At 46.6% G+C, this 22,016-nt stretch overlaps 1 protein-coding gene across 2 annotated transcripts in view; it reads right to left on the bottom strand.

The window, feature by feature from the left end:
• The window catches only part of LOC146062791 (adhesion G protein-coupled receptor F5-like), a 90,150-nt gene that overhangs the window by 25,253 nt on the left and 42,881 nt on the right, over positions 1-22,016 (bottom strand). For both annotated transcript variants that reach the window (XM_083174807.1, XM_083174806.1), the window contains exons 4-9: positions 19,568-19,764; positions 12,641-12,820; positions 9,454-10,767; positions 6,865-6,906; positions 4,112-4,177; positions 1,513-1,576 (exon numbers count right to left, since the gene is read on the bottom strand). In XM_083174807.1, coding sequence (XP_083030933.1) covers positions 1,513-1,576; positions 4,112-4,177; positions 6,865-6,906; positions 9,454-10,767; positions 12,641-12,820; positions 19,568-19,764 — 1,863 coding nt within the window. The remainder of the gene's footprint in view (positions 1-1,512; positions 1,577-4,111; positions 4,178-6,864; positions 6,907-9,453; positions 10,768-12,640; positions 12,821-19,567; positions 19,765-22,016) is intronic.

The following is a 22,016-nucleotide window of genomic DNA, read 5'->3' as shown; positions in this document are numbered from 1 at the left end:
ACTGTGGGGGGCATATCTGGCACTGAAGGCATAAAGTTTTGTAATGTGGCCACTCCCCTTGTGTCATATGACCACGCCCCTGACAACTCCCCCGATCACGCCCCTTTTTGGTGCGCGTGCCTTCGGCGCGCGCATGATGTTGGCTCTTTGGCTTGACTGATGATATTTTTCGGCTCTTTACCTCTGACCGGTTGGCCACCCCTGCTGTAGCAGATGCTTTTAATGTGTATTTTATACATTTTTAGATATTTATTATTACATTTGTGTCATTGGATATCGATATGAATTCATTTATATATTATTTCTATTTTGAATTGTATATTAAATTGTTTATTTAAAAGAAACCGTCCCCTCTATTATTAGAGAATATGATCTATATAATTATTATTTCAGCCAGCTCTGGTACATATACACTTGCGTCTTTAGATCCAACCATTGGCTTCACAAATTAAATTTTACCCAGCCCTATGATGAAGATATGGCCTCCAATGTGAGCAATCAAGCACCACACCACACCAGTGTGTGCGATCACTTTAGCAACATCCCGCTAGCAGGGGCATATTAAAAGAGGATGCGGCCATTTTCCTGGTGATTTTCCTACCGCACATGCACGAAACACCAGGAAAATGGGTGCATGATATGCGGTGTGGGCTCCCCTGGACCCAGGGTCTCTTGTGAAGGGGGCGTGGCTTTGCAAAAATACCTGTGCTCGCAAGGCCACGCCCCCTTTTCACCACTGGGGGGGGGGCATGGCCAGAACTGTGAGAGCTTCTGGCCATACCCCCAGCCCCTCTTTCAAAGTGAATACCGCACCCCTGAAATCTAAGCAGAGCAGCTAGTGGAAGGGGGACTCTGGACTTCCATCCCCCCAGCGGGATTCTGCCAGCCATGGGTAGGACGTGGGACAGTCCCAAATAAATGAGACTGTCCCGCAGAAATCAGGACAGTTGGAAGGTATGATTCCTTAAGGGGTTATTCAGACCTGATCGCAGTAATTATCGATAGACTGCTCATGCGCACGGCCCATAGTACAAATCCTGATACTTTTTTTTATCGCTGGCTGTATGCAAGTTCATTGACAGAAAGATGGCATTTGGGGGCTGTCTTCCAAATGTCATGAAAAACGCAGGCGTGAAAAAGCGTTTCAAGCTACGGAACCTCAGTTCCGGCCCCAATCAGCCTATTGCAGCCTGGGCCACGCACAGACCGCACACACTGGGAAAATGTTTTGATGGTTAGTGAGTGCAAATTGATTTGCAGCTAATTGCAGGGCTGCGATATTTTCACAAGCCTATCATAGCCTTGCACAAGGCGGGATTTCACACTGGCTGGGCGGCGATGACCTGACCTTAGGGCTCTGCAGAGTAGCAGCTGTGCGATCCGGTCTGAATAACCCCCATGTTTTAGTCAATTACTGAATCCAAGGTTCATTCACTGTGACCTCCAATGTGCTCACACTCACAGATAATAAACATGGATGAATAGAGTGTAAAAACATTATTTGTTACAAACCTTTTTTGCCCCAAAAATGTTTTGTATTAATCTTTGCGGGGGCAGAAGAATTTGTCGATGTTGTCTGTGAATATAAAGGTAAACAAATTGTAATAAGTTTATAATTTCTAACAATGTAGCAAGACTTTTACACCAAGATTCTGAGCGGTCACATCTCGGTGTCCTGAACCGCTGATAAGGGCTCAATTTGCAACTTTTTTGTGGGGATATTCGATGGAGACACGCGTTTCGCCGTCGTTCTTTCCAACATTTTAGGATTAAAAGGTTAATCAACCCCACAATCACCTCTTGTTGCCATGAGCATGTATTGTCTTCTGTAAAGTGGGAGGTTGAAGAACAGCTAAGCCCCGTTACACATGGGGCAACTCGACCTCTGTACTGAGTGAAGGCTTACGTACAATCGCTCAGCACACATTATTATTATTATAATTTTATTTATAAGGCGCCACAAGTGTTTTGCAGCGCCGTACAAAGGAACAATACGGGGAGACAAAGCTTGGCATAACATTGAATAAATAACAAGAATACAGTACAAATAAAGAGCGCCACAGTTCAATATACATTACAGCTTGGATATAAGTAGTGAGGACTCAATCAACATACAACTAGAGGCTTGAGGCCAATGATGGAGATGGGTATGCAGACAAAGATGGTCACTGAGTGTTGGAGTATAGGAGAGCTGTGAGTGACATGTGAAGAGAAGAGGGCTTTGACAACAGGAGGGAAGAGGGCCCTGCTCGGCGGAGCTTACAATGTGCTGAGCGATTGTACTGAGCGGGGCTTTGCCTATTGTTTATAGGCAATGCCTGGCGATCTAGCAGGAAAGCCATTGCACTGAGAAGTTTTCCTTGCGGGAAGAGCAGGTTGAAGGTTCTGAAGGGCCCAGTGTACTTAATACAAGGAGGCCCTAAGGTCTCTCTGTCCTTCTGTCACCTCTCATTCCATCCTTCCCTGCACCTAACTGTCTCTGCTGCACTTCTCCATCATGTCACCTCTCACTTCCTCCTTATATCCACCTCTCCGTACCCATGTCACCCCTACATCTCTCCCTTCCCGCTTCTCTGTACCTCTCCAGCCCCCTTGCACCTCTCCGACCCGTGTCGTACCAGCACCTCTCTGCCCCCGATCCCCCCTGCACCTCTGTCACCCTACACATCTCCATCCCCCACTGCACTTCTCCTTCCCCTTGCACCTATCTGTCTCCTGTGCACCTCTCCGCCCCCTGTCCTACCAGCACCTCTCTGTCACCTCTACATCCCACTACACCCCCCCATGTCACCTCTACATCCCACTACCCCCCCCCCATGTCACCTCTACATCCCACTACCCCCCCCCCCCCAACCTCTCCATTGCAGCCTGTGCACCAGTCACTCCTGGCGCAGGCTATAACTCCACATATGTAAGTCAGCTGTCACAGCCCAGCATGGCTCTTCAGCACCGGCAGCTGTGATGGCTGCCACTGGGGAGCAGTGCCGTGACTGCTAGCACAGGACTCTCTCCATCCCATCTCTGGCGGCTGGTTGGGGGCCCTTTCATAGGGGGGCCCAGGGGTACGGACCTCCATACCCCCCTAATCCGGCTCTGCTTGCGGGCGATAGCGTCGCGCGGGACAGTGCATCGCCATCGCCGCAGGGCATACACATGGAGCTACCTGCGCTCCAGTTCTAAGCGATGTAGTCAGATGTGTATGCCCTTGCTGATGGAATAAGCAGTAATGTTGTATTTTTTGAACCTCGCCAACTGTGTTAGTATCAACTATGATCCCACCTAGTAATTCTAATAGGTGCCAATCTGTTCCCCCTTGCTGATCACCGGTGGTAACAGAAAAAATACATCAGTCTTTCAAGTCCAACCCATACAACCTTTTTTATACTGAATCGGGCTATGTCAAAGGGGGTGTGGCCTTGCGGGGATGCCACAGCTGCAGGCCATGCCCCCATTTCCCATCATTACTGGGGCATGGCCAGCGCTGTTGGCCATGACCTCAGCCCCTCTGCTTTTCTGAATACCCACTGTGCGCATGCTGGCAGCGGCTGGCAAGGGTAAATTCCAACTGCCCCACCCCCACCGCGGGACACTGCTGGCCCTGGACGGGACGGTCCTGCGAAGAGCGGGACAGATGGGAGGTATGCTATCTTGTATCTCCTGCAGTGCACAGCTTATATCTGTAAAGACCCAGATGAGCTAAGTTCACACCCGTTTCAAACCAGAATCCCAGATGCCCCAATATGGCAGTCCTAATTCTCTCTGGGTCCTCTACTACCCATTGTAATGAACGGTTATATGCCTCGATACTCTTTCTGCTTGCAAATTTGCCAACCCATTCTTATACTGTACATAGCCATTGAGCCTGCCATCACAACCTTCTCTGGCAGAGTATTCTATATCTCACTGCCCTTACTGTAAAGAATCCCTTCCTATGCTGGGTGTGATACTTCCTCTCCTCTAACCTTATGGTGTGACCGCGTGTCCTGTGTACAGTCCTCATGGTAAACAGGTCATCTGATAAAAATCTCTGTATTGACCCTGAATGTATTTGTATATAGAAATCATGTCTTTCAGCTTTAGATTAATATTATTCATAAAACAAAACACTTACCTGCACGTTTGTCCTGCGTACGTTCAGGTAGTATGATGAGATACTGCTTCTCACAGCTTTTCTAACCTAAAAAGACAAAATAGGACACTCAGGGCCTAATTTGGATTGGCCATGGGCTGCAGGGGGATAACCAACACAGGACAAAGCTGCCAGCAACAACTGCATTGTCCAGACCGCTTCCACAAAACGCTTGGTTGCCAATCCGTTGGTGATCCTATTTGCTTTGTCACCACTCCCCATTGCTACTTAATCTTTGGTTGTTACCCTATGACCGAAGTTTAAGTGCTTGCGATTTTTGGATCTCTATGCTGATCTCTGAATTAGGGGCAGATTTATTAAGCTTGGAGAAGAGATAAACTGGAGATAAAGCCGAGAAAAGGTAAAAGGAGATAAAACACCAGCCAATCAGCTCCCAACTGTCTTTTTCAAACACAGCTGATTGGCTGGTGCTTTATCTCCTTTTACCTTTTCTCCGCTTTATCTCCAGTTTATCTCTTCTCCAAGATTAATAAATCTGCCCCTTAGGTCCTTAGTGGGGATTCAGTTGGAGGCAGGGTTATCCCGCTCCGGAATCCCCGCAGTTCTGCTTCGTTTGGCACCAGAGTCGGACTAAGCCCACAAAATTGGATAGCTTTTGTCTTATACAGTGAAGATTGTTTGTCATTAAAAAGCCACAAAACTCTTATAAAAGTGGAGTTGTGAAGATGAACTCTACCTCCCCACAATAATCTAGAGTTTATTTATATAATAATACAATCCTTTGCATAGGCAAATGCCTTGGGGTTTCTGGTCGCCGCAATATATACAACGTTTTTGTTAGACCTGTGGCCGGAACATGCAGTATGAATAAAGTTCCTGTACCTGCTCAGTGGTAGCACACTTGACCAGAGAGCAGCTGCCAGCAGGAAGAGACAGGCATTTTAATATGAAGTGGGAGAATCTATTTTTAGAAATCTCAATTTATATCCTACTGTATGATGGGATGGTTGTTTCTACTGTCTCATCTAATGGTTTATCGTGTATTACATACATTTTGTATGTGACAAATGTTAGCTTGTTAAGTGCTAATTATGTCCTCTTCATAGACTGGACATAGGCCCTTATTCAGATCTGATCGCAGTACAAATTTGTTCTCAAAATGGGCAAAACCATGTGCACTGCAGGTGGGGCAGATGTAACATGTGCAGAGAGAGTTAGATTCGTGTGAGTTATTTTCTGTGCAGGGTAAATACTGGCTACATTATTTTTATACTGAAATTTAGATTTCAGTTTCAGCACACCACACCCAAATTTAACTCTCTCTATACATGTTAAATCCAGTGGTGTAGCTAGGTTCCACGGTGCCCGGAGCCAGGGCATTTTTCACGCTCCCCCCCGATTTGTAGTAGGCCTAACATTATACCATGCACCGTAATGCCCATTGCACATTTTAGAACTTTGTAATACCCATTACACATAAAGCCACATGCCGTACTGGCAATTACACATAAGGCCACATATGATGCCCATGATTGGGGGAGTGGTGGGTGCCGAGTTACTGCAGTTGTCTGCGGGGCAGATGTGGGGTGGGCGCATGTGTGGGAGAATAATACAGGTTGCCATAACCCAGTAGTGGCAATATATTATAGATAGGTCAGGACTGGTACACACTGGCATGATACTGCAGATAATGAGGCTGGTGCCCGTGCACCAGTACCCCTGACACGTTATTACAGTTAAACGGGGACGGGCACTGGTGCTCCAGTGGAACAGGTAACCCAGGACTAGTACCCCCTGGAACTATATTACACGTAACTCAGGATTGGCAGTGGTACACCCTGGCACTACAATACTGGTAACCTGGGGCAATCACTGGTACCCCCTGGCACTACATAACATGTAACCAGGGATTGGCACTGGTACCCGCTGCCCTCCCCCCCTGCACAAGTCGCTACTACAAGAGGGGGAGGTAGAGAGTAGCCGCAGCTGGCCCCATCTTGAAGTAGTGGGGTGTAGGCGGTGGGTGTGAAGGCGTCCAGCAGCCCTCAATCCGGCCCTGCATAGCAATGCGGCCGCATCCATGCCGGATCCATCTCCCCCACACTGCTAACCTGCGGTCTTGCTCTTTCTGCTCCTGCCTCTCTCCTCCTCATCCTCAGCGTCCTGCGACCACAGCTCCGACCGGTCTGGGTAAGATGCGCCTAAGGTGTGGGGTTGTAGGCGCCGGGTCAGAGGGCATCCAGCTACCCTAACCCCAGCCCTGGCAAGCTATGATGCCGTGTACCTGCCGGATCCCTGTCCCCAGCATGGTCACCCTGCGGCCCTGGTCTTCCTGCCCCGGCCTCCCCCTCCTCTTCACCCCACCCCCCGTGACGTCATGGCGCCGGTGCGCCGCATCCCTGCCTCCGGCATCCCAAACCGGCGCATGCTCAGCGAGAGCGCTCGCTGGTTTTTACTTTCCCCAACTGACTGATGCCGGGCACAGCGGGGAGCGGGCGAGTAGGGCGGGGGTTGCCGCTTGTGCTCCACTGGCTCCGCCCTAGCTATGCCTCTGGTTACATTTGCCCCACCTGCAGTGCACATGGTTTTGCCCATTTTGAGAACAAATTTGTACTGCGATCAGATCTGAATAAGGGCCATATAATGTACTGTCCTCTAATATCATGCATTAGGAATCCCCATCTGGAAATCTTGCTTTTACCTATGCTTTATATTAGAAATCAAATGAAATGTGAACAACAGTTATAGTACAAGTCATATAATCATTATCTTACCTTCTGGTCTAACAGCACGGTGGATATCAGAATGAACAAACCCTAGATTAAAAAGTAAAATATATGTAATTGTCCTTCTTCCTATCAAACAGCTAAGAACAAATATTTATACTGTTAGAACTACTTTATTTAATAAAACGACTATTTATGTACGCTCAGAGATTATCGAAAACGCTGGAAATTACCGATTGATTATAATGATTATTTTCAATATTACTGCCTTTACTTTGCATTGATACAAATTGCTGCTTTTCTTAGATGGGACCTCGCACTCAATAGTGAGGTGACAGAGGGCCAGATGTAGTTAAGCTTTCGAGAGCGATAAAGTGAGAGTGATGAAGTACCAGCCAATTACGTAGCTCCTGTCATGCTGCAGGCTGTGTGGAGTTGATTTTATAAAGTGTGGCGAGGGGACGCGTATTACTTTACATGTATTCCGCGTCCGCTCACCATGCTTCGGGCTCGGTGGCTTGCTGCGCTCACCACACTTTATAGAATCAACTCCACGCCGACGTGCATAGTGGGGGTATGAAAAGGTCGGAGGACGCGTTCCGCCGCCCCTCATGGGACTTTTGATAGTTCACCAGCAGCTCTGAGGGATGCTTCCACTCCTGTCAGAAAATCACCTCAGAATGGATTCTGAGAGGATCTGACAGGGGGCGGGAATGACAGGGAGCGGGAACGGGAGCGGTATGGAAATCGCATTGCATTGCACGCTACTATAACGTCATGCGATACAATTTCACTACGGTCGCGTACGTAAGGAAACTGGGCGCCCTGCAAGGAAACAAGTACCACAATTTTTAACATTAATAATGTCATTACAGTGTTAACTATGAACAAGTCAGTATTCGCAAATGTTGTAACTATTGGTCATACCATGGAAACTTGGAACAGCCCCATGCTAGGAGCAAATTCTGCTTCAGGGTACGGCCTCCAATGTGAGCCACTGAGCGTCTAAGTTCACAACAGAACGTCAGCAAAACTCCCACAATACACCTGTCACAATTGCATGTGTTATATACAGGGTTGTAGCTACCATAGGTGCAGGGAGTGCCGCTGCTATGGGGCCCAGAGCTGAGAGGGGCCACCTTCCCTGTCACAATTACATGTGTTATATACAGGGTTGTAGCTACCATAGGTGCAGGGAGTGCAGCTGCTATGGGGCCCAGAGCTGAGAAGGGCCACCTTCCCTGTCACAGTTACATGTGTTACATACAGGGGTGTAACTACCATAGGTGCAGGGAGTGCAGATGCTATGGGGCCCAGTGTTGAGAGGGGCCACCTTCCCTGTCACAGTAACATGTGTTATATACAGGGGCATAGCTACCATAGGTGCAGGGAGTGCAGCTGCTATGGGGCCCAGAGCTGAGAGGGGCCACCTTCCCTGTCACAGTTACATGAGTTATATACAGGGGTGTAGCTACCATAGGTGCAGGGAGTGCAGCTGCTATGGGGCCAGAGCTGAGAGGGGCCACCTTCCCTGTCACTGTTACATGTGTTATATACAGGGGTGTAGCTACCATAGGTGCAGGGAGTGCAGCTGCTATGGGGCCCAGAGCTGAGAGGGGCCACCTTCCCTGTCACAGTTACATGAGTTATATACAGGGTGTAGCTACCATAGGTGCAGGGAGTGCCGCTGCTATGGGGCCCAGAGCTGAGAGGGGCCACCTTCCCTGTCACAATTACATGTGTTATATACAGGGTTGTAGCTACCATAGGTGCAGGGAGTGCAGCTGCTATGGGGCCCAGAGCTGAGAAGGGCCACCTTCCCTGTCACAGTTACATGTGTTACATACAGGGGTGTAACTACCATAGGTGCAGGGAGTGCAGATGCTATGGGGCCCAGTGCTGAGAGGGGCCACCTTCCCTGTCACAGTAACATGTGTTATATACAGGGGCATAGCTACCATAGGTGCAGGGAGTGCAGCTGCTATGGGGCCCAGAGCTGAGAGGGGCCACCTTCCCTGTCACAGTTACATGAGTTATATACAGGGTGTAGCTACCATAGGTGCAGGGAGTGCAGCTGCTATGGGGCCAGAGCTGAGAGGGGCCACCTTCCCTGTCACTGTTACATGTGTTATATACAGGGGTGTAGCTACCATAGGTGCAGGGAGTGCAGCTGCTATGGGGCCCAGAGCTGAGAGGGGCCACCTTCCCTGCCATAGTTACATGTGTTATATACAGGGGTGTAGCTACCATTGGTGCAGGGAGTGCAGCAGCTATGGGACCAGAGCTGAGAGGGGCCACCTTCCCTGTCACAGTTACATGTGTTATATACAGGGGTGTAGCTACCATAGGTGCAGGGAGTGCAGCTGCTATGGGGCCCAGAGTTGAGATGGGCCACCTTCCCTGTCACAGTTACATGTGTTATATACAGGTTGTAGCTACCATAGGTGCAGGGAGTGCAGCTACTGTACTATGGGGCCAACATATATATATATATATATATATATATATATATATATATATATATATATATATATATATATCATTATGCCATTGCCTATTACAATAATCCTTCTTGGCCCCATCATATGTATTTCTTAAATATAAACCGTCACCAAGAATGTGGTTAGCTACATTTACCTGAAAAGAGTTGAGAGCAGCAAATATTCCATTTATAACTAGATCTGATGGTTTGGAAACCAAGATGAGACCGAACAGCCAGGTGATCCCCAGAAGTGGCGTGAGTACGGTAATAGTTTTAGCGATTACAACTATTTCTGACCTTTCTTCTTGCCCCGGTCTTTCTCCAATAGCAGGCCGTAGTAATTTACAGATGACTAAAACCAAGATGAGGAGGTTAATGAACACAATAGTTAAAGCGGGCACGGCAAATGCCAGGAATGACATGGAACCGTCGTAGCTGAGCCAGCAGAATTTTGGGCTTGTAAATCTTCCGGGTTGTGTGGAAGCCACGGTCACAACGGCTATCAAGAGCGGACACCCATACCCTAGGACAAACACGATTATCATCATGACTCTCCTGCTCATGTCATGCAAAATGTAGACTAGACGGTAGAAAAGTATAAGTCCGGTGGTCAGCATCCAAAAAAACAAAGACAAGTAGAAAAAAAAGCTAAAGAAAGCAGCCGTTTGGCAAGCGGGGGATGACGGGTATTTCTGCAGTGCGGCGCCGATCATAAACCAAATATCGGCGACTAGAAGTGTTAGGGTAACATTGACCAGGCAAACGTGGCGCAAGTAGGAGGTCTTGTTTTTGATAACTAATCGCCATACTATGGCTTCAATGACCAGGGTGATAAACAAGCATACAAGAGATATCCCGACTCCAGCGTATGTAATTATATCCAAAAATTGGGCTTCCACATCAGCCAGGAGAACCGAGAAGGACGTCAAGTGGTTACATGTACATTCAACTATATCGCTTCCTTCTATGGTAGAGCAGCCACTGCTGTTCCAGACCTGCCGATCAAAGTCGAACCAGGCGCATTCCGGTGCCTTCTGAGATGTATAATTCTTTATAAACGACATTGTTATCTTGAAATCATCATTAGAGATATTTTGGCTTGGAATGTTACCTAACACTGTTGACATAACTAGCCCGTTTATCGGCTTGGCTTGTGGCAAAATGTCTTTCATTGTGGTGTAAGCTAAGCTGACTACCGTGGAGTTTCTTGGGATGGACCTGTATATGACGGACACATTACCAGTCACATCGGGAAATATAAAATTCCCGTAGAATGGGATGTCTGAGCGTAAAATGTTTCCGATGAGCTGGATGGTGCTGGTGGGGTCAAGGGTGATATTTACGGAATTGTTGAACTGTAATTTTTGGGAAAATTTCTCCACAGACTGGAGGACTGAAGAACCTTCGCTACGCATTTTTGCCAAAGCACTGGTGTTGGTTATCACGATATCTACTATTTTGATATAATTCTAGAAAGAAAAAAGAAGAAATTACAAGAATAATCATATACACTTACTTATGACTAGAGTGTGTGTGTGTGTGTGTGTGTGTGTGTGTGTGTGGGGGGGGGGGGGGGGGTTCTAAGTACCCAGAACTGACCCCCCCCCCCTCCCCTGCAGAATAGAGAGAGCAGGAATCTTACAAAGCCCGCCACCCTTGTGGCAATTACCTGCGAATCACAGGTCAATGGGGAGGGGGCGGAGCTAATATGATGAGATTCTGCATATGTATATCACTGACATTGCTTAAAGGTGAATATATATATATATATATATTAAAAAAAACATAGTTAAACATGTGCTAGCTTATTTATCATGCAGACCTAACATTTAAACTGATCACTCCCCGATCATCTTGTGATATAATTTGCCACACCTTTTCATATGGAGCTCCACCCATTGCTATCCAAGCACCGCCTCTTCCAAGGTTGGTGTTTCAGAACAGTTGAGAACTATGACTATGAATAACATACTGTGGCCAATTCAGGCACAGGTCCGAATACAGCCAATGGGCGAGATTCAGCAAATGCCGTAAAAACCCAGTTTTCGGGGTTTTTACCGCATTTTCATATGCAGCAAAGCCCCATTGCTGGGGCTTCGCTGCGGGGGGTTACGCCAATTCCTATTTGGCGTAACCCCATGGAAGCCTATGGGCTTCCCTTCACGTCCCCCGCCGCCCCGCGCGCCCCCCCACCGATCTGCGCCGCACCCCCCTCACCTGTGTCCGGGCAGCCTCCTGCTGTACTGCCCGGACCAGTGATTTCCTCCTGCCTGCACCACTTCTGAGTGCAGGGAGGAGGAACCAGAGCCCTTACAGCTGTGTAAGGATTCCGGCAGGGTGGGGGGACCCAATGCACATCGCCGGGCATCGCTTTTGCGTTAATAATCGCATATGTTACTGCATATGCGATTATTAACTATGCGAATGCCGGCGATGTGCACCGGGGATTATTGGTGAATCTCGCCCATTGTCTGATGTTTTTTTTACAGCACATGCGCAATGCCCGGTCAGGTTGCGAGAGCCTTCAGCAAATTTTTCTACAGTGCATGCAAGGTGCTCGCAACCTGCTTGACAGGGGGTGGGCGTATTGTTATCGAACCCCAAGCGTTTCAAGGGCATGCCCACAAAAAATGGTGAGCACACCCAAGGATATTTCAAGAGTGCCCGGCCAAATGCAGGTGTGTTTTTGCCTGCTTGGGGGAGGGCGTCTGACATTGGCGGCCACCCAGAAACGGCTGTTTTGCTCGCAGCTGCAGCGGGAGTCCTGGGCTATGTGGCGGGATGGGATTTCGCAGGGCAGGGGGCGGCGTTTACCTGCTCTGTGGGCTCCAAGAACTCGCAGCCCAGCGAGCAGGTCTGAATAAGGCCCGCTGTAACCTTATGTTGAATGTTTCAACCACAGCCAACAAGTGAGTGAGGAATAGGATAGATGGTACCTGGGGTATAGCTTGTATTATTACAACGCAAAGCATCCACAGTGGCATATCAGTGGCCCTTTCACCACTAACTGTGGCCCAGTACTTGCCCTCCCCTGAAAGACACAATGCAAGTTTACTTTTATGTTCTAGATCGGTGCTTTTCAAGCCTAATCCTCAAGTTCCTCCAATATGTTATGTTTTGAGGGTCTCTTTAACCATGCACAGATGAGTCCATCTATATGGCTGGGTCTGTACTTATCTCACCTGATTCCACAGACAGAAATCCACAAACTATGACCTGTAAGCGTTAGTTGAGGACAGGGTTAGAGAACCCATGTTCTAGACAGTTTTTAGACTCCCCCATTAATAGAATCACTGCTATACCCTGGACCATGTACGGAGTTACATAGGACATCCAACTCACCGTCATAATTGGGGGGCTCACTTTTACATCTGCTGTTGCAATTATAGATAATATCAGCACCATGTACTTTATATTTTGTGGTAAACTTGAAATGTTGGCTGACAGATTTGTTGCAATGGACGTTATATTTGAAATTAGAGCCTCTAGGTTCTGTTGTACCGCCGGGCCTTTTATCACGTCCTATATTGAAAAAGAAAATGGTTAAAAATCTTCATTGACCTTCTTGTTTACTGTCCAAATTTTACTCTTTGCTATCACTATGGTCTCCTTATCATCAGACCAATTAACGAACGGACCATGAGTGAATGTGAAAGGGTTTTGCTAGAGATGTACACCGTGTGGTACGCCCCTGTGGTGTTATGGTTTGGGATCTAATTATTCTTAGGGTTTTGTTTTTGCCAAAACCGACATTACTGGTTTTGGATTTGAAGTTTTCCCCAAAAAATTTATAGAAACAGCTAAAATCATAATTTGGGCCAGTTTTCATTACTACGGTATTATTAATCCCGATAGCATTAATTTCCAGTGATTTCCACTTATACCCCCATCACACCAGAGTTGCAGGGACAAACCCGGGAATTCAGTTCCCGGGACAAGCAGGGACATTCCCGGGTTTGGACCCATTCACACCAGAAATGTCCCTGCATTTTCTGGTGTGAGGGCGGAAAGGAGGCCGGCAGGAGGTGAGGAGGAGGCGGGATGGCGGCGGAGGTGGGGAGAATACTCACCCTGGTTGCTGGTCCTCCGTGCAGGCCAGGGATCCACACAGGCGGCGGCGCAAATGACGGGACAGGCGGCGGATGAAGATGACGCAGCTCTCCGGCGTCCTCACTGCCGCCGGAGAGCTGCGTCATCATCATCCACCGGCTGTCCCGTCATTTGCGCTCGCCACCTGCATTAATTCCCGTCAGACAGGACACGGAGGACACGGCAACCCGGGTAAGTATACCCTGTACCTTTTACACCAGCCAGGTCCCCGTGTTGAACCCGGGAACAACCCTGGTACCTAGCCGGGTTGAAATTTGCCCGGGATTTTGTCCCGGGAACCTTTCACACCAGCGCTAGTACCGGGTTGTTCCCGGACTCAACCCGGGAATTTAGGCTGGTGTGAATGGGGTATCAGTTGTAAAACACCCTGCCTCTCACGATAGACAGTGTACTGTATCAATACAGTGAATTAATAATACAATGCATTTTCTGTGAAGTTTTTTTAAATATGGGATAAAAATAAAACATCAGGAACCTAGCTATCTGAATTGGTATGTGGAAATCCTAATTACTAAGGAACTGGGCAACACAGCACATTTAACAAAGATCCTCTTTGATCCAACAGAGATAGAACAAAGATAACTTAAGAGTATTTAAAAGCTGCCCTTATAAATATTGGGAACAGATATTAAAATTGGGAAGAGTGGCATATCTGGAACAATCCAGTAGGGGCAAACCTGGCGCAGTGGCTAAGATTTAATCGTGATATATTTTTTATTTGGACAGGAAGATGAATCAGATTTGAATTTGTTATGTACTATTTCAATAATATGCAACAAAATGTAATAGACTCCAAGGTTTTTTTAAAGGGACACTCACTTACAAGGCAAAATTATTGCCCATTTAAAAAAAGGCAACTCGCACTGCCACCAAATTCGGAGGCTATTACAATTGGCCGCTGGAGTGTTAATATTAGCAACCTGGGAACTACCTATATTTAGATCTAAGAAGAGTATATTTAAAAAAAATTACAGAATTACAAACGACTTAAAAAAAACAAAACAACAACAACAAACTTGTACTTCAATAGAAAAAGTGAATTCACAAGTAGCCGTAACATTGTGTACCACTTCACCAATTCAAATGAGTTAGAAGGATCTGGGGAGAACGAAGTACTAACATGTCTAATGGTATAAATGGAAAATATATATTTCTTCTAAAAGGCAATCATCCATTCAAAATGCCAAACAGCAATCAGAGAATCTATAGGATTTATAAGGCAAATAAAAAATAAAATAAAAGAAATAGCTATGTTGTGGGCTGGACACTTGCTTTTGAATAAGTGTACTCATCCTCCCCCCATTTGCCACTGGTGTATGGACTGACCCAAGAAGATCACCTGTACCACCTGGGCATGGCAACTCTGCTTGTTGATGCTGGCCTAGCCATTTCCTAGGGGGAATGGGTCAACAGCAATTCTGACAACATAACTGGTGTCCTTTTGTTTTGTCTCTATTATCATCTACTGGCCATCCCATGAGGAAAGGCAAGAAAGACTCTCAGAAAGATGGGAAGAGAGGCCAAAGGTGGTATTTGGATTGCTTCATGGATATATGATCCTACTCCAATATGCAGCAATTTATTGTGCCCCAGGGAGCTGTTGCTTCAGACGATATCTCTTTCCTTCCAACCCTGGCCTCTGATTCCCCCTCCATGTCAGAGGAACATGGTTTGGGTCCAGATCCTACACTGGAGGTGGGCGGTGTTTCACCCTGCAACTACTACACTTGATCCAATCAGATGTGCCTGAAATTGGCACTTAAATCACTTCTCTGGGATTTTTCACTTTGGATTCCACCGCCATGTGACACGGGACAAATTTCAGCAATTCCAAGATTGTTTGGATGATTTTGACAACCGGCGGCGGTGAAATCATTTAAGGATCAGAGGTGTTTGAGAAGCTCAACCCAGGTATACCCCATTCACACCGCACCTCAGACCCAGGTAATTGACGAGTGAGTGACATGTTGACCCCGCATCAAGGTGCGGAGTGAAAGTACCAAAGCTCATAACCCAGGTTGACCAACCTGGCAATTCAACCAAGGTTATAAGAATGGTTAAACCCGGTTCACCCTTTGTATGTTAGGACCCGGGGACCCATGGGTGCACAGACTGGTGCTGGTCGGGTGACCGCACGGGATCCCCGGCGTCCTGTACCTGCAGCGGGGGGGGGGGTCCTTTGGCGCCCAGTAATAGGCGGGCAGGGTCCCTCGGCATCTCCGGGGTCTTCTGTGCGCCGAACACGGATGGTTGCTAGGCAACCAGTCTGGTGCACAACTTCCGTCCAAAGACGGAGTCTCTGGCTGGTTGCCAGGCAATGCAGGGACGCTGGGCGCACGGCTTCCGGGAGTTCAGGAACTCCCTGCTGGTTGCTAGGCAACCGTTAGACGCCAGGCAGCACAGCGTTCAGTCCTGGCTGTTACTAAGCAGCCAGGACGCTCTTATACTTGCGCCCTCAGCCAGCTGTTCATTAGTGGCTAGGGGCTGGCCTCCTGACACCACTCTCATTGGCTGGGGTCATTCATTTAAGGATTCTGGGAAGTTTCCCAGACGCTGGTGATAGTCATCCTGTGCCATATGCAGGATTGTCCTGGGACGTGCTGCTGATTCCTCTCTGCATGAGCCTGCTTCACTTGCTGACATCTTGGGACTTCCATCTTCCATCTTATACCCGGTGTCATTAGTACTCTGAGCCTTCAGTTAGGTTGCTCTTTTGCATGTCAGTTGCCCTAGCAGAGGTTGGGCATTATTCCTCCTTTTGAAGCCTAGGTTAGCAGTATCATCCAGTCTGGGCGGCATCCTGGATTTGAGTTACTCCCTGGATCGTAACACTGGATAATGGGAAAGCACTGGACCCGGGATCAATGTGAAAGGGGTAGCAGATGAAAAGTCTGCTTGATACTACAATGGGTGCCATTGCTGTCTAGTCAAAGCAGACAGGTCAATATTGCAGCAGGCAGTGGCGGAACTCCCAGAGGCAATGGAGTCATCTGCCGCCGGGCGCCAGTTTTAAGGGGGCACTGGCTCCATTGCTTCCTGGGAGTCCAGCTGTAGTTTCCTCAGCCCCTGTGAAGAAAAGTGCCCCAGCGCAAAGTACCTTGCTGTACTTGTACGCCGGGCCCACTCACTAGGACCTGCCCATTGCATACCTAATGAGCGAGTCCCCCGCAGCACTGAGACTTAGCTGCAGCACTATTAACAAGCCCGTCCGTCCATCCATCCCACTCCCTTCAGCAGACCTCGGCTCTCACACACTCCCCGCTGCCGTCGCCAGGGGCAAATGCAGGATTTTCAGAAGGGGGTTTCCAGAGGGGCGGAGCAAAGCACGGAGATGGACACTTAGGTGACCCAGTATATGCCGGGTCAGTTAAAGTATTATAGATAGACCAAATGTGTATAAATAATAATAATAATAATAATAATAATAAAAATATATATATATATATATATATATACACACATACAGGGGCGTTGACAGCAGTGTAGACCCCTGGGCATAGCAATGTATTGGGGCCCCTACCGATCCTCCAGCAGTAAGGGTGGGGGAAGCTTTGATGTCCCGTGGGAGGTAGGGGGTATTATATCAATCGTTTAGCATGCAGGACCTGGATCAGTAATTTCCACTAATTACCCCTTTACTGCACAGATGGTGGGCGAAGGGGGCATTGGGCTGAATGAAGGGGCCCTGATACATAACTTCCAGGGTGGTAGAGGATGTTTAATATGCAGAGGAGGGGTGTATAGTGAAGTGGGATTATTATGCATAATTTTCAGTCTCTTGAGGAGGACAGCTTGCTTGACTGCAGATATCTTGCTTGACTGCAGATATCTCCAGTTCCCGGAAATAGATTTCCTAGATTTCAATGAAATTAAAAACTAGATAATCCCACCTACCAAATGGTATTATGGATAGGGGATCAGAATTCAGTAGGCAGAGCAATCTGCCAATGAGAATATAAAACTACATACCAGATGTGTGTACCTGGAGTAGTAACCAGCTGCTGGAAGGCTGCTAGTGTCCATTAAAGGGGGAGAGTCCCAGCTTTTGGAATATACCCTGAGAAAAAACTCTAAGTCAGACAAAACCTGAAATATCTGACTGGGAAGAGCAATTAACAGGCTTGGATGGGGACCACTGCTTTGAAGTCAGATATCTCCGGTTCCCAAGGACCGATTTTTAAAATTCTTGTACCCATGGAAAGAGGGGACCCTCAGCTTTCAGCCTAGGGTCCTTAGACTTCTGGGGGGGTTTCTGGATACTCAGAAACCCCCCCTGCGTGCGCTACTGGTCGGGGGGGCGGGACATCAAGCCTGAGATTGTTATGCTAGCGCCGGGGCTAGCAGTGCGAAAGGCCCCCCCCCCGTGACAGCCCCATCAAAGCCGCTATCTCTGCAGTGCCGGCAGCTGTCTATCACTGCCTAAGCGGTGATAGACAGCTGCCGGCGCTGCAGAGCCAGCGGTTATCCAGTGTAACTTCAAAACTGCAGCCCGGGCTCCATGAGGAGACGGCGTGCAGGCCATGAGGCCTGGAAGGCAGCAGAGGCATGGGAGGTCATGCGCAGAGCCGAATTTCCCATTAGGCACGTGAGGCACCGGCCTAGGGGCGGCACATGTTTGGGGGCGGCACTTGGATGCCTGTGATAGTACTGTCAGCCCAAAATGTACCAATAACTGCAAAATATCCACTGTACTGTACTATATTCCATCTTAAATAGAGTGTAAATGGATAGGACATGCAGATACTGCCCCTATAAACTGTCCTACTTAGTAAACATTATTGTTGTGCCTAGGGGCGCCCTCCTCCCTAAATCCGTCCCTGGTCATGCGGATTCCGGCACCGTGGCTCCAGCGGTGTCGCTAAGGTCAGGGGGCTGCTGGTGGCCGGTGGCTATATATGCATGTTACCTAACTGACCTGCCTCTGTCACCCCCCTCGTTCTCTGCCTCACCACCCTCTCTATATGCTTGATCCCTCATCCCTCTCTCTCTCTGCATTAACCCCCTCTCTGTCTCTCTGTCTACCTTACCCCCCTATCTCTCACCTCTCTCTCTCTGCCTGACCCCCTTCATTCTTTGCTTCACCCCCTCTCTATATATATGACCCCCCCTCTCTTATCCCCCCTCTCTCTATTCCTTACAATCTCTCACCTCTCTCTAACACTGACATCTCTCACCCCCCTCCTTTCTATCTTCCCTCACTCTCACCCCCACTCTTTCCAACGGACACCCTCCCCCTCCACCAGCTTATATCTTGCCTCCGGGCTATATGGATGAATTTACGCCACTGGGCTTAATGGTTCATACTTAGTCAACCCTTAACTGTCATTTTTTTTAACACATGACAGGAGCTGATTGGCTGGAGCACCATTTATCATTCACAAGGATATCACTGGTTGATAAATCTGCCCCAGAGTCAGTTTACACAGTATATTCTTCCTACATGTAGATTAATAAAATAAAATTGTATTGGGAATGATTTAAAATAGGTGTTACACACCATACACACGGGGCGACAGAGCATCTGTGCTGAGTGATGCAGTTAACCCTTTGAGTGGCAAGTGAATTTGTCAGAATAGGTGTGAACATTGCCAAGCAGACATTTGTATTCATCGTAATGACCTGTAATGTTTGCCTTATATAGGAAATATAATCTTTTTTTACACATTTTTTTATTTGAATTTATATAACAAATGTGCGACGCTGACATTTATAAGGGATGTTTTGAAAGAAAAGTGAAGTGGAGAATATATGTGGATTGCGCACAACGGGCCTTATTCTAGTTGACTCGGGCAGATGCTTATTTTCGGAGTCCACTGAGTGTTCTTAACCCCACCTACCGTACGGATCGCTCACACCGTCCGAATGCGGTAAGACGCCGAGCGAACGGACCACGAGTGGATGTTATATGTGTACAACTCCCCCATCTGTGGGAACATCCCCCATCCTCCGATGGTCGCCGACCATCGAATGATGGGTCGAGCGGTCAGACAGTGGGGGCACCAGCTTATATCTTGCCTCCGGGCTATTTTGATGAATTTACGCCACTGGCAGCAGGATAATGTGAACTATTCAAGTTCCATTCCAACAGGAAAGAAGCTGGCAGCAATTTTCACCTGTACACTAAATATTATATAGACTTACAGTATACTCAGATTTTACCTTTACATTTAGATACGCATTGAAAATCTCTGCAGAGATACAGTCATTGGTACCATCACCCCAAATCCCATTGTTGCAGGTGTACTTTAAGTTGCCTATTTGTGATGGGTACATACGACTGCAGGGCAGGTAAAAGGATTCGCTATTTGGTGTTTCCTGAAGGTCCATTGTTGCAGCGCAGGTTTTTGTGCCAACTCCTGCAATAAGAAAAGGGAAAATGTTCACGTTACATCTGATATTAATTATACTAGGAAGAGCAGATGAGATAAAATACAGTACAGACAGATCTATGGTGAGGACCCAGCCATGTCTTACGAAACTCTGCCAAGCTTCACTTTTTCCAAAACCTTGCAGTACCACCTCTCACTGCTAGGAGTCTCTAAGAGTCACTGATCTCTTTAAAGAAAATGAGCACAAGATTGCAAATTGCATGCACGGCTGTGACTGTTCATGCCTCACTAATTAACGTTGGCTAGTCATACCCACCGTAAGGCCTGGTCTTGTGCATTTATGCTCCAGGCAGTAGGTGCAGCAAGATTGGGGTAGCAGGAATATTGAAAATAAGGGTTATGTCTGCTTGGTATCCCCACTCTCTCAGCCCTGTAATGCATTTTGTATTCAGCTTTGAACATGTGTGTTTTTTGAAAGTGGAGGTTTTACATATTCTTATATGTAGAGGTTGTGAATTAAGATTAGTACCAGATGGCATCAACCAATTCACATTCCTGGCGCTCCAATAGAAAAAATAATTTTATAGGTGCTAGTTACTCTACACCAATTAAACAATTCTCCAGCTGCTGCACGTGTTGGATGAGCTAGCCAAGCTTATAAAAGGTGAACAAGATATAGGGGGGGTTTCAACACAATTGCGCTGCTGGGTCTGTATAATGAAAAAGAACTCCAAGTCTAGTATGGTACGGCCAGAAAGAAATGACACTGGACACGCTTGTAAATAGTATTATTTTATAAATGTAAAAAAGAAATAAACACATATACATACATAATAACACTAAAACATGAATATAAAAGCATATAGGGTTAAATCCTGAATAGAAAAGGGTGTCTCCAAGGTATACTATGAAAAATCCCAGTAATGGGGGTAGCTCAGTTCAGATGTTAAATTGATTGTTAATAATCAAATAGATCGGGATATCCTGCAGTAATGGGTTGATAATGCCAGTTTAGCATGTAGGCAAACATGCACTAGGTGAAAGGCAGTTCAAATGGTTATAGAAGGGTAATTTTAGAATTTTTCTCACCCATATATTGACGGCAGCGGGGAGCTAAATAGATTTTAGTTTAGCTCAACCCTGAAGTGGAAATACCTCCCAATAGCGGGGACCGACAGCCGGGTGAATCTGTGAGGATAAAGGCAGTGACGTTGGCGCTCGATAGCGCTACAGCAGGCGTCCCCAATATGGTGATCCGGGGGACCGGTCGTGTGTTGATGGTATTCACACTTGGCAGAGTGACAGCGTGTCCTGCTGGCGCTGTAGGAGCTGATGTTGCGGCGGCAGAGACAGGAGTAAGCCGGTGGCCGCGTGGAAAGCCGGTGTCAGGTTTGCGGCAAACAATTAGCAGTTGCTATTGAGCTGGAGGCGGAACCTTGGAGACACGTCTGGAGGTGTGGGTATTTGCGTCAACGCGTTTCGTACCCTCTATGGACGGGAACTTTTTCAAGACAAGTATTGAGCCTCTATGAGGGTGCTTTATTTAAAGGGCTATCTTAATTGGGAGTAATCAATGTATTTAATATATAACTTAAAAACAAGCGCGTCCAGTATATTACAATCCTACGGCATATGAAAACATTTATACTTGGTAATATACTTCGTTGAAAAATAGTAACCAAATACAATTATTAATATACAAACATCCTTTTAATCTATAGCAAAGTTAATTGGCTATTTTTCATTTAATCAGAGCTAAGTTCAGTATCGCAATGATGAAATGTCGCTCAGTTTTTTCAAAGTATAGAGAGAGAGAGAGTCTAGAATAAACATTTACATATATATCAGAATGATCCTTTTAAGAGAAGCAGTTATAGCATGAATATATATTAATTCACACAGTGAATAAAATAATTTTCAATGGTATAATAGTTAATAGAAACTTTTTATGTATATAGAAATAAAAATAAAAATAGAAATAATAAAAATAAATATAAATATGAATAAAAATACAAATAAAAAATAAAAATAAATATAAATAAAAATAATAATAAGAAATAATAAAAATAATTATAAATAAATAAAAACTATATGTATATATATATATATATATATATATATATATATATGAATATACATAAACAATTATAAACAAATATAAATGTAAAAATACAGATGTGAATATATATTGGTATCTCAGTAATAGAGGTAGATATACATATCTCCGCACATATATGGATTCTATTAATAATAGAGATTTAAATATGCGGTAATATTAA

Source organism: Crinia signifera, chromosome 3 (genome assembly GCF_055691185.1).
Source record: "Crinia signifera chromosome 3, ASM5569118v1, whole genome shotgun sequence".
Taxonomy (NCBI): domain Eukaryota; kingdom Metazoa; phylum Chordata; class Amphibia; order Anura; family Myobatrachidae; genus Crinia; species Crinia signifera.
This window is presented reverse-complemented; position numbering and strand designations above follow the sequence as displayed.